The 18,652-nt window shown below is 39.0% G+C and overlaps 1 protein-coding gene across 5 annotated transcripts in view; it reads left to right on the plus strand.

The window, feature by feature from the left end:
• The window catches only part of TRIM33 (tripartite motif containing 33), a 163,290-nt gene that overhangs the window by 72,451 nt on the left and 72,187 nt on the right, over nucleotides 1-18,652 (plus strand). For all 5 annotated transcript variants that reach the window (XM_082458107.1, XM_082458108.1, XM_082458111.1 and 2 more), the window contains exons 2-4: nucleotides 8,054-8,172; nucleotides 8,591-8,735; nucleotides 8,899-9,031. In XM_082458107.1, coding sequence (XP_082314233.1) covers nucleotides 8,054-8,172; nucleotides 8,591-8,735; nucleotides 8,899-9,031 — 397 coding nt within the window. The remainder of the gene's footprint in view (nucleotides 1-8,053; nucleotides 8,173-8,590; nucleotides 8,736-8,898; nucleotides 9,032-18,652) is intronic.

Here is an 18,652-nt window from a genome sequence, read left to right on the forward strand (position 1 = left end):
TTCTCTCTCTCTTCTCCTTCTGGGACCTCTATAATGTGAATGTTGTTGCATTTAATGTTGTCCCTTAGGCTGTCTTCATTTCTTTTCATTCTTTTTTTTTATTCTGTTCCTCAGCAGTGAATTCCATCATTTTGTCTTCCAGGTCACTTATCCGTTTTTCTGCTTCATTTATTCTGCTGTTGATTCCTTCTAGTGCTTTTTTCATTTTAGTTATTTTTCATCTCTGTTTGTTTGTTCTTTAATTCTTGTACGTTGTTCTTTAATTCTTCTAGGTCTTTGTTAAAAATTTCTTGCATCTTCTCGATCTCTGCCTCCATTCTTTTTCTGAGGTCCTGGATCATCTTCACTATCATTATTCTGAATTCTTTTTCTGGAAGGTTGCCTATCTCCATTTAGTTGTTTTTCTGGGGTTTTATCTTGTTCCTTCATCCGGTACATAGCCCTCTCCCTTTTCATCTCGTCTGTCTTTCTGTGAATGTGGTTTTTGTTCCACAGGCTGCAGGATTGTAGTTTTTCTTGCTTCTGCTGTCTGCCCTCTGGATGCTTGCTGCATCTCTAATGTCTTTACTAGTGGGTGACAATGAGTAGTTGATAGAAAAAAACGAACTATATACTTGAATTATGGTAATGCATCCATCACAGGTTAATCTAAAAATGAAGTTTCTATAGAAACAGGAACTGTTTTAACAAGGAAATAATGTTCCCTCTTTCAAACCTCTTTGAAATGGTAATGGTTGCAAACCTGCAGCATTTAAAAAACTATGCTGCAGCCCTCTTGCGAGAACACCAGAATCACAACTAGCTGCTGGACAGACATCGACAGGAAGACACTGGAACTCACCAAAAAAGATACCCCACATCCAAAGACAAAGTAGAAGCCAAAATGAGATGGTAGGAGGGGCGCAGTCCGAGTAAAATCAAATCCCATAACTGCTGGGTGGGTGATTCACACACTGGTGAACACTTACACCACAGAAGTCCACCCACTGGAGTGAAGGTTCTGAGCCCCACGTCAGGCTTCCCAACCTGGGGGTCTGGCAACGGGAGGAGGAATTCATAGAGAATCAGACTTTGAAGCCTGGTGGGAATGGATTGCAGGACTTCAACAGGACTGGGGGAAACAGAGACCCCACTCTTGGAGGGCGCACACAAAATAGTGTGCACATCGGGACCCAGGGGAAGGAGCAGTGACCCCGGGGGAGACTAAACCAGACCTACCTGCTAGTGTTGGAAGGTCTCCTGCAGAGGCGGGGGGTGGCTCTGTTTCACCGTGGGGACAAGGACACTGGCAGCATAAGTTCTGGGAAGTAATCCTTGGCGTGAGCCCTCCCAGAGTCTGTCATTAGCCCCACCAAAGAGCCCAGGTAGGCTCCAGTGTTGGGTTGCCTCAGGCAAAACAACAACAAGGAGGGAACCCAGCCCCACCCACCAACAGTCAAGTGGATTAAAGTTTTACTGAGCTCTGACCACCACAGCAGCAGTCAACTCTGCCCACCACCAGAGCCACCCATCAAGCCTCTTAGATAGCCTCAACCACCATAGGGCAGACAGCAGAAGCAAGAAAAACTACAGTCCTGCAGGCTGTGGAACAAAAACCACAATTACAGAAAGACGAGATGAAAAGGCAGAGGACTATATACCAGATGAAGAAACAAGAAAAAACCCTAGAAAAACAACTAAATGAAGTGGAGATAGGCAACCTTCCAGACAAAGAATTCAGAATAATGATGGTGAACATGATCCAGGACCTCAGAATAAGAATGAAGGCAAAGATTGAGAATGCAAGAAATGATTAACAATGACTTAGAAGAATTAAAGAACAAACAAACAGAGATGAACAATACAATAACTGAAATGAAAACTACACTAGAAGGAATCAATAGCAGAATAACTGAGGCAGAAGAACGGATAAGTGACCTGGAAGACAGAATGGTGGAATTCACTGCTGTGGAACAGACTAAAGAAAGAAGAATGAAAAGAAATGAAGACAGCCTAAGAGACCTCTGGGACAACATTAAACGCAACAACATTCGCATTATAGGGGTCCCAGAAGGAGAAGAGAGAGAGAAAGGACCCGAGAAAATATTTGAAGAGATTATAGTCGAAAACTTCCCTAACATGGGAAAGGAAATAGCCACCCAAGTCCAGGAAGTGCAGAGAGTCCCATACAGGAGAAACCCAAAGAGAAACACGCCGAGACACATGGTAATCAAATTGGCAAAAATTAAAGACAAAGAAAAATTATTGAAAGCAGCAAGGGAAAAACGACAAATAACATACAAGCAAACTCCCATAAGGTTAACAGCTGATTTCTCAGCAGAAACTCTACAAGCCAGAAGGGAGTGACATGATATACTTAAAGTGATGAAAAGGAAGAACCTACAATCAAGATTACTCTACCCGGCAAGGATCTCATTTAGATTCGATGGAGAAATCAAAAGCTTTACAGACAAGCAAAAGCTAAGACAATTCAGCACCCCAAACCAGCTCTACAACAAATGCTAAAGGAACTTCTCTAATTGGGAAGCACAAGACAAGAAAAGGACCTACAAAAACAAACCCATAACAATTAGGAAAATGGTTATAGGAACATACATATCGATAATTATCCTAAACGTGAATGGATTAAATGCTCCAACCAAAAGACACAGGCTTGCTGAATGGATACAAAAACAAGACCCATATATATACTGTCTACAAGAGACCCACTTCAGACCTAGGGACACATACAGACTGAAAGTGAGGGGATGGAAAAAGAAATTCCATGCAAATGGAAATCAAAAGAAAGCTGGAGTAGCAATACTCATATCAGATAAAATAGACTTTAAAATAAAGAATGTTACAAGAGACAAGGAAGGACACTACATAATGATCAAGGGATCAATCTAAGAAGAAAATATAACAATTATAAATATATATGCACCCAACATAGGAGCACCTCAATAGATAAGGCAACTGCTAACAGCTGTAAAAGAGGAAATCGACAGTAACACAATAATAGTTGGGGACTTTAACACCTCACTTACACCAATGGACAGATCATCCAAACAGAAAATTAATAAGGAAACACAAGCTTAAATGACACACTAGACCAGATAGATTTAACTGATGTTTATAGGACATTCCATCCAAAAACAGCAGATTACACGTTCTTCTCAAGTGCGCACAGAACATTCTCCAGGATAGATCACATCTTGGGTCACAAATCAAGCCTCAGTAAATTTAAGAAAATTAAAATCATATCAAGCATCTTTTCTGACCACAATGCTATGAGATTACAAATGAATTACAGGGAAAAAAACGTAAAAAACACGAACACATGGAGGCTAAACAATACGTTACTAAATAACCAAGAGATCACTGAAGAAATCAAAGAAGAAATCAAAAAATACCTGGAGACAAATGGCAATGAAAACACAAAGACCCAATGGGATGCAGCAAAAGCAGTTCTAAGAGGGAAGTTTATAGCTATACAAGCCTACCTAAAGAAATAAGAAAAATCTCAAGTAAACAATCTAACCTTACACCTAAAGAAGCTAGAGAAAGAGGAACAAACAAAACCCAAAGTTAGCAGAAGGAAAGAAATCATAAAGATCAGAGCGGAAATAAATGAAATAGAAACAGAGAAAATAGTAGCAAAGATCAATAAAACTAAAAGCTGGTTCTTGGAGAAGATATACAAAATTGATAAGCCATTAGCCAGACTCATCAAGAAAAAGAGGGAGAGGATCAATAAAATCAGAAATGAAAAAGGAGAAGTTACAACAGACACCACAGAAATACGAAGCATCCTAAGAGACTACTAGAAGCAACTCTATGCCAATAAAACGGACAACCTGGAAGAAACGGACAAATTCTTAGAAAGGTATAACCTTCCAAGACTGAACCAGGAAGAAACAAAGTATGAACAGACCAATCACAAGTAATGAAATTGAAACTGTGACTAAAAATCTTCCAACAAAGAAAAGTCCAGGACCAGATGGCTTCACAGGTGAATTCTATCAAACATTTAGAGACGAGCTAACACCCATCCTTCTCAAACTCTTCCAAAAAATTACAGAGGAAGGAACACTCCCAAACTCATTCTATGAGGCCACCATCACCCTGATACCAAAACCAGACAAAGACACTACAAAAAAAGAAAATTACAGACCAATATCACTGATGAATATAGATGCAAAAATCCTCAACAAAATACTAGCAAACAGAATCCAACAACACATTAGAAGGATCATACACCATTATCCCAGGGATGCAAGGATTCTTCAATATATGCAAATCAATCAATGTGATACACCATATTAACAAATTGAAGAATGAAAACCATATGATCATCTGAATAGATGCAGAAAAAGCTTTTGACAAAATTCAACACCAATTTATGATAAAAACTCTCCAGAAAGTGGGCATAGAGGGAACCTACCTCAACATAATAAAGGCCATATATGACAAACCCACAGCAAACATCATTCTCAGCGATGAAAAACTGAAAGCATTTCCTCTAAGATCAGGAACGAGACAAGGATGTGCACTCTCACCACTATTTTTCAACATAGTTCTGGAATTCCGAGCCACGGCAATCAGAGAAGAAAAAGAAATAAAAGGAATACAAATTGGAAAAGAAGAAGTAAAACTGTCACTGTTTGCAGATGACATGATACTATACATAGAGAATCGTAAAACTGCCACCAGAAAACTGCTAGAGCTAATTAATGAATATGGTAAGGTTGCAGGATACAAAATTAATGCACAGAAATCTCTTGCATTCCTATACACTAATGATGAAAAATCTGAAAGCGAAATTAAGGAAACACTCTCATTTACCATTGCAACAAAAAGAATAAAATACCTAGGAATAAACCTACCTAGGGAGACAAAAGACCTGTATGCAGAAAACTATAAGACACTGATGAAAGAAATTAAAGATGATACCAACAGATGGAGAGATATACCATATTCTTGGATTGGAAGAATCAATATTGTGAAAATGACTATACTACCCAAAGCAATCTACAGATTCAATGCAATCCGTATGAAATTACCAATGGCATTTTTTACGGAACTAGAACAAATCATCTTAAAATCTGTATGGAGACACAAAAGACCCCGAATAGCCAAAGCAGTCTTGAAAGAAAAAAACGGAGCTGGAGGAATCAGACTCCCTGACTTCAGACTATACTACAAAGCTACAGTAATCAAGACAATAGGGTACTGGCACAAAAACAGAAACATAGATCAATGGAACAAGATAGAAAGCCCAGAGATAAACCCACGCACCTATGGTCAACTAATCTATGACAAAGGAGGCAAGGATACACAAGAAAAGACAGTGTCTTCAATAAATGGTGCTGGGAAAACTGGACAGCTACATGTAAAAGAATGAAATTAGAATACTCTCTAACACCATACACAAACACAAACTCAAAATGGATTAGAGACCTAAATGTAAGACTGGACACTATAAAACTCTTAGAGGAAAACATAGGAAGAACACTCTTTGATATAAATCACAGCAAGCTCTTTTTTGATCCACCTCCTAGAGTAATGGAAATACAAACAAAAATAAACAAATGGGACCTAATGAAACTTCAAAGCTTTTGCACAGCAAAGGAAACCATAAACAAGACGAAAAGACAACCCTCAGAATGGGAGAAAATATTTGCAAATGAATCAACGGACAAAGGATTAATCTCCCAAATATCTAAACAGCTCATTCAGCTCAATATTAAAGAAACAAACACCCTAATCCAAAAATGGGCAGAAGACCTAAGTAGACATTTCTCCAAAGAAGACATACAGATGGCCACGAAGCACATGAAAAGCTGCTCAACATCACTAATTATTAGAGAAATGCAAATCAAAACTACAATGAGGTATCACCTCACACCAGTTAGAATGGGCATCATCAGAATATCTACAAACAACAAATGCTGGAGAGGGTGTGGAGAAAAGGGAACCGTCTTGCACTGTTGGTGGGAATGTAAATTGATACAGCCACTATGGAGAACAATATGGAGGTTCCTTAAAAAATAAAAACAGAATTACCATATGACCCAGCAATCCCACTACTGGGCATATACCCAGAGAAAATCGTAATTCAAAAAGACACATGCACCTGAATGTTCATTGCAGCACTATTTACAATTGCCAGGTCATGGAAGCAACCTAAATGCTCATCGACAGATGAATGGATAAAGTAGAAGTGGTACATATATACAATGGAATATTACTCAGCCATAAAAAGGAACGAAATTGAGTCATTTGTCGAGATGTGGATGGATCTAGAGACTGTTATACAGAGTAAAGTAAGTCAGAAAGAAAAAAACAAATATCGTATATTAATGCATGTATGTGGAACCTAGAAAAATGGTACAGATGAATCGGGTTGCAGCTCAGAAGTTGAGACACAGATGTAGAAAACAAACGTATGGACACCGAGGGGGGAAAACTGCGGTGGGGTGGGGATGGTGGTGTGCTGAATTGGGCGATTGGGATTGACATGTATACAGTGATGTGTATAAAATTGATGACTGATTAATAAAAAAAAAAAAGACTATGCTGTCAACAAGCTGTGTCTTAAGAACCTATACTAAGAAATCCAGAAAGCAGGTGAAAGTGGATTCTTCAAAATTTTAGTAAAACTACTGATAACCAAAGATTTCAAAGGAGATATAGCACATAACTCAAATATCAATCAAGGTGGAGAGCCTGGAGAATTGTTGATTTTCTAAATTTTCAGAAATTTTATCATTGCATGTAGAGGAATTTTCCCTTATTTTAATTTTAGAAGTTTCAAAGAAAATGGAGTGGATTACATACACAAATGTGAATGCCCACACAAACACACGCACACGCACACACACAGTGGTAAGAAGAGTATATAGTTTCTTCTTCCCACCACCTACGTCTCACTAGCACTGTGCTGTACCTCCTGTAGGCACAGCTTTTTGGACTGTTTATATCCTTATTTTTGTATGGTGCTTTCTATAGTTGTGCATAGTATAAACTGTAAAAATTATATCCTAGTCTTGAACCCTTTCTTAAAAGCAAGGATTGAGTCATGCTATGTTCTCAATTTTATGGCTGACATATAGTAGTCAGTTTGTTGTGTTGACTGTGAGGCTATTTTATAGTTATTAAGTTTAATTTCCATATGTTAACTTCAGCAGGTTTATTCTGATAGATGCTAGAACACTAGCAGATTAAGTCACAGATGATCTTTCTTCCCACTTTAGCATGAATTCAAGTAGTTTTGAACAAAGTCAGAATTTGTAAGATGATAGATTGTGTATTTCTATTTCTGCTGTAACAGAATTGCCATAAACTTGTGTCTTAAAACAACATACATTTTATTTTCTTACTGTTCTTGAAGGCTGAAGTTTGAAACCAGTTTTACTGTGTTAGAGTCAAAGTGTGGGCAGGTCTTGTTCCTTCTGGAGGCTCTGAGGAGAGAATCCATTTTCTTTTTCTTTTTCTTTTTCTTTTTCTTTTTCTTTTTCTTTTTTTCCAGCTTATAGTAGCCACCTGCATTCCTTGGCTTGTGTCTCTGTCTCCAAAGCACATTACTCTAATCTCTGCTTTCATTGTCAATTGCCTTCTCCTCTTCTGTAGTCTAATCTTCTTCTGCCTCCATCTTGTTAGATCACTTGTGATGACATTTATGGCCTATCAAATAATCCAGGACAGCATACCCATCTCAAGATCCTTAATTTAATCACACTCGCAAAATCTCCTTTGCTGTATAAAGTGACACAGGTTTTCCAAGCATTAGGACCTAAATATCTTTGGGGGCCGTTATTGCAACCACATATTATAATAACGAAGCACCTTAAAGTTTTTTTGCGTATTAATGCTTATTTTCTCTTCCTAAATAAGGTATCATTTTTCCCCAATGTAATAACTTAGTGGAATAACTTATTTTACTCAGCTCTTAATGCTCATTTCTTTGTTCTTGTCTATGATATATGAATGAGTAGTTCCCACGTAGGCATCGTGTACAATTTCCTTATTTTTTCTGAAGAATATTTCTTAATGTTGTTGTTTTGTGTTGTAGTTGGTGTAATACGGTGCCCAGTATGCCGCCAAGAATGCAGACAGATAGACCTTGTGGATAATTATTTTGTGAAAGATACATCTGAAGCTCCTAGCAGTTCTGATGAGAAAACAGAACAGGTATGCTTCTCAATTTTTCTTTATATTCCTATCTTGATATGAAAATATGAATTATAAGAAAACATGCTTGAATTGTTACATAATTTAGGGTAGTTATGCCTTAGTTTCATCTTTCAAATTGAAAATGAAGGATATCTTTATTCTACACCCTCAGACCTGGTTAAATGAGATTAAAAGCCATTACTTAAAGATTCAAATCTTGTATAGATTTTGTGTTCTGAGACTTTTTTTTACCTACCTGAATGTTTGATCTGGATGGGAAAGGATTTTGTTGAAGAGAAATGGATAACAAAATAATTTTATTCTAGGTACAGTGAATTAGTATATTTGAGAGCAAGTTAGAAAGTTTTCACCTTTTTATTTTGTGGATCTGTATTTTGTAAATTTAATGTAGCTTAGTATTTATTTCCTCCTTTAGGTATGTACTAGTTGTGAAGACAATGCAAGTGCAGTTGGCTTTTGTGTAGAATGTGGAGAGTGGCTATGTAAGACATGTATTGAAGCACATCAAAGAGTAAAATTCACTAAAGATCACTTGATCAGGAAGAAAGAAGATGTCTCAGGTAAGATAGAAGCAGTTTTAATGATTACTATTAATCTTCCTCTTTTTCCTCTATAGCATTTCTACTTATCTTTATAAGCTTTTGATACCAATATCAGTAAGAATTTAGAAAGTTAGACAAAAATTTTGTTTAGTTTAAAAATATGTGTTTTATTTTACTGCAGAGTCTGTTGGAGCATCTGGTCAGCGCCCTGTTTTCTGCCCTGTACACAAACAAGAACAGTTGAAACTTTTCTGTGAAACATGTGATAGGCTGACATGTAGAGACTGTCAGCTATTGGAACACAAAGAACATAGGTACAGAAGTCATAATTGCTTATCAAGAAATATTATAAAAAGTTCTTGTAAAATTATTTTTCTTAAAGCAAGTATTTATTCTATAGTTTTGTTAGCATTTTAAAATTATCAGTTTTCTGTGTTTTATGTCTTAGAGCAAGATATATTTTTGATAAATTATTTAATGGTTTCCATATTCATATCTAATTGTTTTATGGATATTTGTTGAAAATGTATCAGTACATGGATTTGGGTTGCAAGAATGGAGTTATATTATTTCTTTGTATGCAATGCCTCTGGTTCAGATACACTTTTTTTCAAGTGTTCTATGGGATTTAGGCTCTGGGCTGTCGTCTTAAAAGGTAATATTTCCATGGGTGTGGCTAAGTGATACCCATTTTAACATCAAAGCATAAATATACTTTCATATTGGATATACAGTTTGTAGAAAAACTAGGGATTTATAAGCATCTGAGCAGCATAGTTACTAATTCATTAATACATAGCTTTGTATTTCAACCTTCTTTTACCCTCAGGATACAATAGTATTCACTTATCACCAGCCTGTTATATCTGAACTGTTCTGGAAAGTACTGAAATTTCTAGTCAGGTGTTAAGTTTGATTAACCACACTTAAATATTTGTTTTTTAACTCTAGGATGCCTTAGAGCTTTTAGTTCATTAGAGCCATTGGAATTTTTTGGAATCCGCTAAAAGAAGGGGATACATTAATTCTGTTCACTAACAAGTACTGCATCTGTAGTTTGTGCCAGGCAGTTTGCCTAATGGTGCATGTTTGTTTAATTCACACCAACCACCCATGCCGTGTTGGTACTGATATCCTGACTGTTTTAAAGGTGAACGAGAGTTCTCACAGAAAGCTTTAGTAATCTGTACAAGGTGTCCCCATAAGTGGTAGAGCCAGGATTTGAACACAGGCATTTGGACTCCAGATCTATTTTAGCCCATATGCTCATTTTCTCCCATGTGGTATTCAGAATATAGAATACAGTGTATGGAATCTTTCAAACTTGACCTCATAGAGGTAATGCTCTTTTTTCTTTTTCAAGACACCTCTTACTGTTCTACAGAACATTTGTGTAGAAATGCTACTTTAAACTTTTGTATCCTTTGTTACAAAATGTCTCATCTTACTTATGAATTGGCTAATGTTTTGCTTGAGGTGACTAATCTTGTGAATGCCTTCACCTGAGGTGCAAATCTTACCCTTGTCTTGTAATCTCAGTAAGACATTAAATTACTTTCTCACAGCTGCAGTCAGATCTTTGAGCGTTTAGATTTCTTATGGCTTTTTACATTGATGGTGCGAAACAAAAAGAATAGGAACGTGACATACTATATCCTGTGAACGAATAGCTTCAACCACTCCTCTCAAAGTTTAACCATGATCCATTCTTCCCTTTCCTTCACCACTTTCCTTTACTACTCATATCCAAGTCCTAATTATCTCTTGAATGTTATTCCCTTTTCTTTCGTTTGTTCACACTGTAGTTTTCCTAGATAGACTATGGCAGAACCAATGGCACTGGACGTAAAAGCTTAGGTTCCTGTTACTACAACACATTTACAGCTAGTCTCCCTGCTTTGAGTTTTATATTGTCAAATTCATTCTGTCCACGTTGCTGCCAGTATCATTTGGCTAACATGTAGTTAAGCCCCACCCACCCCACCCCCTTTAAAAACACCCTTCAAAGATACCCCATAGTCAAAGTTCAAAGTTTTCATTATTGAGTCACCAGATTCTTTCTCCTTATCATCTGTACAAAAGTTAGGAAACAGTCCACAAGACCACTCTCTCTTCTAATACCAGCTGCAGAGTTCAATAAAAACCCAAACATAGGGGATAACAGCATGCAGTCCACCTCATTAATATGATTTGTTATTACTTATACCTTCTTCAGTTAGAGTGGTGGCCTTGTAAACAGGATGCTTTCTGTTCACCTTGGAACCACCATCCATAAACCAAGCAGCTCTTTGTTAGCTAATAGACTTTATAGAGCACCACCTATGTGATCATAGCATTCAGCAGCTCCTCTGTGGTTCAAAAGTTATATTTAGAGGAAAAGAGGCCAGCTACCTGCTCATAAATACAATAAATGCTTCTTTGCATCCTCCTGGTCGCATGTTCCTGCACAAACCATCTCTGTTTATGTGGAACGCTTCTGGGCCTTGCCTTCCTCATTAGAGTGTTCCCCTGTCACCCAAAACATTATGAGTATTTCAGGTTTCATGGTTATTTTGTGTCCTTCAATCATAGAGTCAGTCTCAGTGCCGAATGGCAAGCTAGTAATTTTCTCTTAAATGACATAAATTTTACCATGGTATCCAGAACTTCTCTGGTCCAAAATCCTGGTGGGTCTGTGCTGAGTGGCACTGAGAGGTTTTGCCATAAGTTTCAATCTGCGTAGGTACGTGTTGCTGACACTTCCAAAATCATGTCCGAGTGTGGATCACAGGGGCCCAAAAGCATCATGAGAAAGACTGCTTTTTTGCAGTTCAGACATGGCCTGCCTTTGTTCAGGCCCCCGTTCAAATATGACCTTCTTTTGGGTAGTTGTATTGATTGCTGCTGGTAATATTCCCAGATATGGAGTGTGTGTTCTTCAGAATTCAAATATACCAACCAAATGTTGGCTTCTTGTTTAGTTCTAGGGGTAGGTGGCAGAAGCAGTTTATTTTTTTTCACCTGTGGAATGTCATGGGTGGCTCCTGCCTAGGTAATTCCTAAGAATTTCACCAGTTTGGACAGGTCCTTGGACTTTTGCTATATTTAGCAACAGCCTCTGTTGGTCATGTGTGTCGCCATTGCATCTGAGTCAGTCTTACCTTCATCTTTAGTTTCTGATATTATCATGAAATTAATATAGTATATTATTACACTCAGGACCTGCATCAAGTCTAAATCTCTTCTAAACAAATCATACCAGTCAGCTGGTGAATTGAAATAACCCTGTGGCAGTATAGTAAACATAAATTAGGGTCCTTCCACATCAAGGAAAATTGCTGTTGGCTCTTTTTCAGAGTTAGAAAAAAAAATTTGCATGTTCAGTCACTGAGTGCCACTCTTTTTTAGTCTGCTGTATATATTTTTTGTATTGTTGAAACCATATCAAGGACTGCTGATGCTATGGTGGCACTACTTTATTCAAACTTTAATAGTCTGCTGTTACTCTTGATGAAACATTTACTTTTTTCACAGGCTACACATGGTTATTGTACAAAGAATTCATTGGTACTAGCACTCCAGCTTCTGATTTGTCATTAAAGTCGTAATCTCATTTTATCCATCAGGTATCCTATACTGTCTCAGGTCTACAACTTCTGTGGACTTGGACAGTTTTTTTTAAAAAAAAATATTTATGTATGTATGTATTTTGCTGTGCCGGGTCTTAGTTGTGGCACGTGGGATCTTCCAAGTTGCGACATGCGGGAATCTTCAAGTTGCGGCATGCGGGATCTTTAGTAGCAGCATGCGAACTCTTAGTTGCGGCATGTGGGATCTAGTTCCTTACCCAGGGATCGAACCCAGGCTGCCTGCATTGGGAGCGCAGTCTTAGCCACCAGACCACCAGGGAAGTCGTCCCTGGACTTGGGCAGTTTTAGTGGTTTCCATGTACCATGTCTAATCAAGACTCACCTGAAGGTGAACTTGTATGTCTTCTGTTTTACAGTACCAGTCAGACATAATATCCATTCCAATGACATAGTCACATAAAGGAGAGATGTAACTACTTCACATAAAGTCTGTTCATATATTCCAACTTTCATCACCTTAATCCTATCAACCATCCCTCTCCTCCCAATCTAACCTTAGCTCCCATTAGGTCTTCAGCAGGTTTTAGAATCATAGCACATTGGGCTCCCATGTCAGGGAGTCCCGGAAATGTCTCTTATCCACCCCCTGGCTATTTTACCCACACAAGTGCATATTGCCTTGTGTTTTCCAGCTGGGGTTTGAGCCAGAAGATCCTGGCCTTTCCTTCAGTTTTCAGGTTGATTGATCCATGGAATCGTTGCTCCAGGCAGTACAAGGTCAGGTTTCTCATTGTCATCTTTGCCCTCCAGCTTTTAAAATTTCTTCATACTGGGGTAAATACAACAGTTGTTTAATGCCCTTTAATGTTGGGGACCAGCAGTGGCTCCCATTGGTCCACCCAACTTCCAGGAGTGCTACGTTAAGACCTTTGTTTCAATCCCATCATTGTCTGCTTTATTCACCACCTCCCCCCCTCCCCCTTTTTAACAGCCACCTAAAGATTTCCATCCTGCTGGGGTAAATCCCTTGACTCTCCCCTTTGTCTTTCCCTATTTTCTCATGAATCACTATAGTTTTCTTAACATCTGTAAGGCCCATAAAGCTGAGACAAATCTAATAAGGCTTCTCAGATTATTGCTAGGTTTTGCAGCAGTAAAATTACATGGGGGTGCCCATGTACAAGGGTCCCCCTTAATCACATTATTTACCTTGACCTTAGTAGGAGGCATACTCAGTAGACGAACGTCCTGCTCTGCATAATGCTAATCCTCAGCAGACGAACATCCTGCTCTGCATAATGCTAATCTGGCGTGGCTTGCGTAAGAAGCATATCAGCCACTTCTTCTGGGGAGTTCTATTTGGCATTTATAGGAGAAGGGCAATCACCTGTGAGGGTAAAAAAACCTTCACAGGGGCTTTTATCCAGTCCACCAAGCTAGCTGTCCCCTTAGGAATCACCTGCTGTGTGTCTAGATTATGTGTAGCCATCTGTGGTTCCATAGTGAGCTGTGGGTCCTGCATCAGCTCAAACATTGCTGTTCTATTCTGCAGCATTCAAAATCAACAATACTGCCTCTAAGTAATCAGTCACTCTTACAATATTTTAGTAAAGGTTTTTTTCAGGAAGCATACAATGTCAATCCACAAAATGAGATAATTCCTTAGCATTGTAAACTCTGGTTTCATTAGTTTCTTGATTTTGTCTTTCCTCAACCAGACTACTTTGTGACTGGAAGTCATAGAGGTGCTGTCTATTTCCCCAGCATAATTTTTCCCTTTGGAATGGCCCTGAGGCTAGTGGCTGTAGCTCAGACTGGCTGAAATCTAAACTTTGCCGGGTGTCAGGATCTGTCCCAGTACACTCTTCATTTTAGCTGCTACAGATAACAGTAACCAAGGAATTGTTTAATTACCTTGTTTCTTATTAGTTTGCATTTCCTTGTTTATCCAGGGAGTCAACTCCTAGGGAGTTGGAGCTACAGTTTCTAAGTTCTTTCTGTTGGTAACTTTTACCTCTAATAACTGCAGCTGTAGTTCCATACCATGAGTGACTAGATAGTCATCCAGGAATCAAAGGTTCATAACCCTTGTCATCTTTTCCTTCCTCTTCCCAACCAAAAGTTTCAATGAGTCAGGATGGTTCTAGTGAATCTCACTTTTGACGCCAACTATGAAGTTAGGGAACAATTCACGGGTCCTCCCTCACTTCTGACACCAACTGCAGAATTTGGGTGTCCCCAAAACCATTCGCGCTTCCTTTTTTTTTTTTTTTTTAATTTATCTTATTCATTCTCACTTCTGACACCAGTTGCAAGTTCAGGATTTCTTAAGACTACCCTCAGATTCATTCATTTCTTAGAACTCACTGAAAGATGTATACTGACAGTTAACATTTATTACATTGAAAGGATACAGATTAAAATCATCCAAGGGAAAGACATGGAGCAGAGTAGTCTAGGAGAGTTCTAAATGTGGAACTCCCAGTTGTGTCTTCTCAGTGGAATTCTTTTTTTTTTGTTTAATATTTATTTATTCATCCATTTATTTTGGCTGCGCTGAGTCCCAGCTGCGGCGTATGGGATCTTCAGTTGTGACATGCCAACCCTTAGCTGCGGCATGCGTGCAGGGTCTAGTTCCCTGACCAGGGATCGAACCCGGGACTCCAATGCTGGGAGCAGGGATCCCCACCCACTGGACCACCAGGGAAGCCCCCTCAGTGGAATTCTTAATGTAGTTAACTCTTCCTAGCAATGATGTGTGACAGCATGAAGAGAATATTGCCAACCAAGGAGGCTTGCATGAGCCTTGGTGTCCAGAATTTTTTTTGGAACTCTGTCATGTAGATGTAGTTCACTGGCCACGTGATTGACTGGTTTCCAGCCCCTTCTGAAGTTGAGCTGATACTGTGTGACCTGAAGACCCTACCATAAATCATATCATTAGCATATGGCCTAAGGTCCCAAGTAAACAAAGATACTTTTGTCAGACAGTACATTTCAAGGGCTTAGAGATGCCCTCCCAGCTGCTGAGGGCAAAGGCCAGACTTCTCTTTGGGCAAGGTTAAATTCTTTAGTACACAATCTGTTATCTCCTATTTGCACTCTTACAGTATGTAACCCCCTGTTTTAAACTTCTCTGCCTTTACAAATGCTATTTCTTAACTTACAGAACACTGTCAGGAGAACTATTTCTAAAAGCCAGTTTACTTCTGTGTCTTGTCTTCCCTAACACTTTCGTTCCATCTTATCCACCCCGTTTCCCTGTCTGGACTTCAGGCCTTTTAGGGCTAGTTCTTTAAGGGGCTTAGCTTCTCACACGCTTATTGATCAAGTCGGGTTTCCCACCTCTTCTTGAGTCACTCATGCAATTATGATAATATATATATATTTTCTTAGAAAATCCCACCATTTAGTAGAGGTTTTAAAGACATACTTCCGGGCTTCGCTGATGTTGCAGTGGTTAAGAATCCGCCTGCCATTGCAGGGGACACGGGTTTGAGCCCTGGTCTGGGAAGATCCCATGTGCTGCGGAGCAACTAAGCCCGTGAGCCACAACTACTGAGCCTGCGCTCTAGGGCCCGCGAGGCACAACTACTGAGCCCGTGTGCCGCAACTACTGAAGCCCATGCGCCTAGAGCCCGTGCTCCACAGCAAGAGAAGCCACCACAATGAGAAGCCCACGCACCACAACGAAGAGTAGCCCCCGCTCGCTGCAACTAGAGAAAGCCCACACACAGCAACGGAGACCCAATGCAGCCAAAAATAAATAAATAAAATAAATAAATAAATATTTTTTAAAAAGCCATTAAGGAAAGTTTAAAAATAAAAAAAATAAAAACATACTTGCTTAGAAATAGACCATAAAGATTTTACAAAAATCTGTGTTTCTATCTCTTTCTTGTTTATAATGTTGAATAGCTGAGTTTATTTCCTTATTCTTTATTAGCCTAGCCATAGATTTGAGTCTCTTATTGGTCATTTTATTTTATTTTTTTAAGATTTTTTTGTTGTGGACCATTTTTAAAGTCATTACTGAATTTGTTACAGTATTGCTCTGTTTTATATTTTGGTTTTCTGGCTGCGAGGCATGTGGGATCTTAGCTCCCTGACCAGGGATCGAACCTGCACCCCCTACATTGAAAGGTGAATTCTTAACCACTGGACCCAGGGAAGTCCCTATTGGTCATTTTAGTGATCCAGTTTTTGAAATTGTTTATTCTTTTTTTAAGTATTCTAACTCTCAGAGTTCTCTTTTATTTTTATTCTTTGCTTAGCTTTATTTCATTGTACTTCTTTTAGTTTCTTATGTTGAATCTTGACTTTATCAAAAAGATGTGAATTTTTCATTTATTTATTTATTTATCTATCTATTTATTTATTTATTGCTGCATTGGGTCTCATTGCTGTGCACAGGCTTTCTCTAGTTGCGGCGAGTGGGGGCTACTCTTCGTTGCGGTGCGTAGGCTTCTTATTGCAGTGGCTTCTCTTGTTGCAGAGCACAGGCTCTAGGCACACAGGCTTCAGTAGTTGTGGCACGTGGGCTCAGTAGTTGTGGCTCGCAGGCTCTAGAGCACAGGCTCAGTAGTTGTGGCTCACGGGCTTAGTTGCTCTGCGGCATGTGGGATCTTCCCGGACCAGGGCTCGAACCCGTGTCCCCTGCATTAGCAGGAGGATTCTTAACCGCTGAGCCACCAGGGAAGCCCGTGAATTTTTCTTTGATTAAAATTTAGCCTCATTCTAGAATCATTATTGACTTACCTACTCTATATAAGAATTTTGGGTCCCCTGCCACCCACCTACCCTTTTAAAGGTGATTGTTGCATAGTATAGTGATACAGATAACAAACTTTGGTGTGTGTGTGTGCGAGTGTGTATCTTCAAACGGAGAAAATGTAGTACCTTCCTTATAAGATGACTGTGAGGATTGAGTTGAGAATTGTACCTGTAAAGTGCTTAACACAGTAAGGGCTCAATAATAGTCTGTTACATTTCATTTATTTATGGCCATGCCGGGCGGCTTGTGGGAATTCCCCGACCAGGGATTGAACCTGGGCCCTCAGCAGTGGAAGCCCTGAGTCCTAACTACTGGACCACCAGGGAATTCCCTATTTCTTTTCTTTTTAAAAAAAACACTTTATTGAGATCTTTGGTTTTCTTTATGGCCTCGTAAGTTGTTTTCAAAAAGGAAAGCATCTATAGAACTTTATGAAATTTTGTACCTCAAAGCACTTCATGGTTTCTAGCTAAACCATGACGTTATCCCTCCTTCTTCTAGTAATTCTCTTCACAGTAAATGAATAAAAAATGTATAGACTTATAAAGGACAAGAATGAGAGAAGAGACACCAATGGAGGTTTCAGTTAATTTTTCAAAACCAGGGAAATGGATTGAATATTTGTTGGATCTGATAATTTACCTAGTAGAGTTGAGCCAACTACAACCCAAGGGCATGCAAATGAGATATAAAGGAAGCCACTTGATTTATTTCCCAGAAACCTGTGGTGGCTCAGGATCTAGAGGTGATAGGTATCACAAAAGTTGGGCTTATTCTCTGGATAAGTAAAATCAGAGGCCCTGGACTTGGGGATATTAGGTCTAGATTGAGGGTGGGGATGAGGTACTTGGCTGAAATTGGGGAGATTAAAGGATCAATCTGCACAATAAACTGTGAGACGTTCACTTACCTCGATTTGCTTCCAGATTGCCAGTAGTGAACTTTTCCATTTTACTATTCTTCCCTACTCTGCTTTCTGGAATTAGAGGCTTTGTCACTCTCTGGAGAAAGTGAATAATTAGAAGAGGCCTCCTAATGTTGCCATTTGGGGTTCATTTCTGATGAAAAAGATTGCCTTACAGTGAAGCCCATCAGTTCATAAGTTCTGCTCTCTCTTTCACACGTGATTCTGAGCAGTTTTAAAGTATATTTAGGGACATCTTGGTCATCCAGTGGCTAAGGCTCCCATTCCCAGTGCAGGGGGCCTGGGTTTGATCCCTGATCAGGAAACTAGATCCCACATGCCTCAAATAAGAGTTTGCATGTCGAAACGAAGATCCTGTGTGCCGCCGATAGTGAGAGGCCCGCGCACCGCGATGAAGAGTGGCCCCCGCTTGCCACAACTAGAGAAAGCCCTCGCACAGAAACAAAGACCCAACACAGCCAAAAATTTTAAAAATAAATAAATAAATAAATTTTTTAAAAAAGTATTTAAAATAAAAGATCCTGTGTGCCGCAACTAAGACCCAGTGCAGCCAAATAAATAAGTAAATACTAAAATATTAAAGTATATTTAAATATAAAAGGATATGAATGGATGGAAGGATCATCTGACATTTGATGAGAGCCACTGTCATATGCCATCCGTTGTG

This window comes from Balaenoptera physalus, assembly GCF_965194825.1.
Source record: "Balaenoptera physalus genome assembly, chromosome: 1".
Taxonomy (NCBI): Eukaryota; Metazoa; Chordata; class Mammalia; order Artiodactyla; family Balaenopteridae; genus Balaenoptera; species Balaenoptera physalus.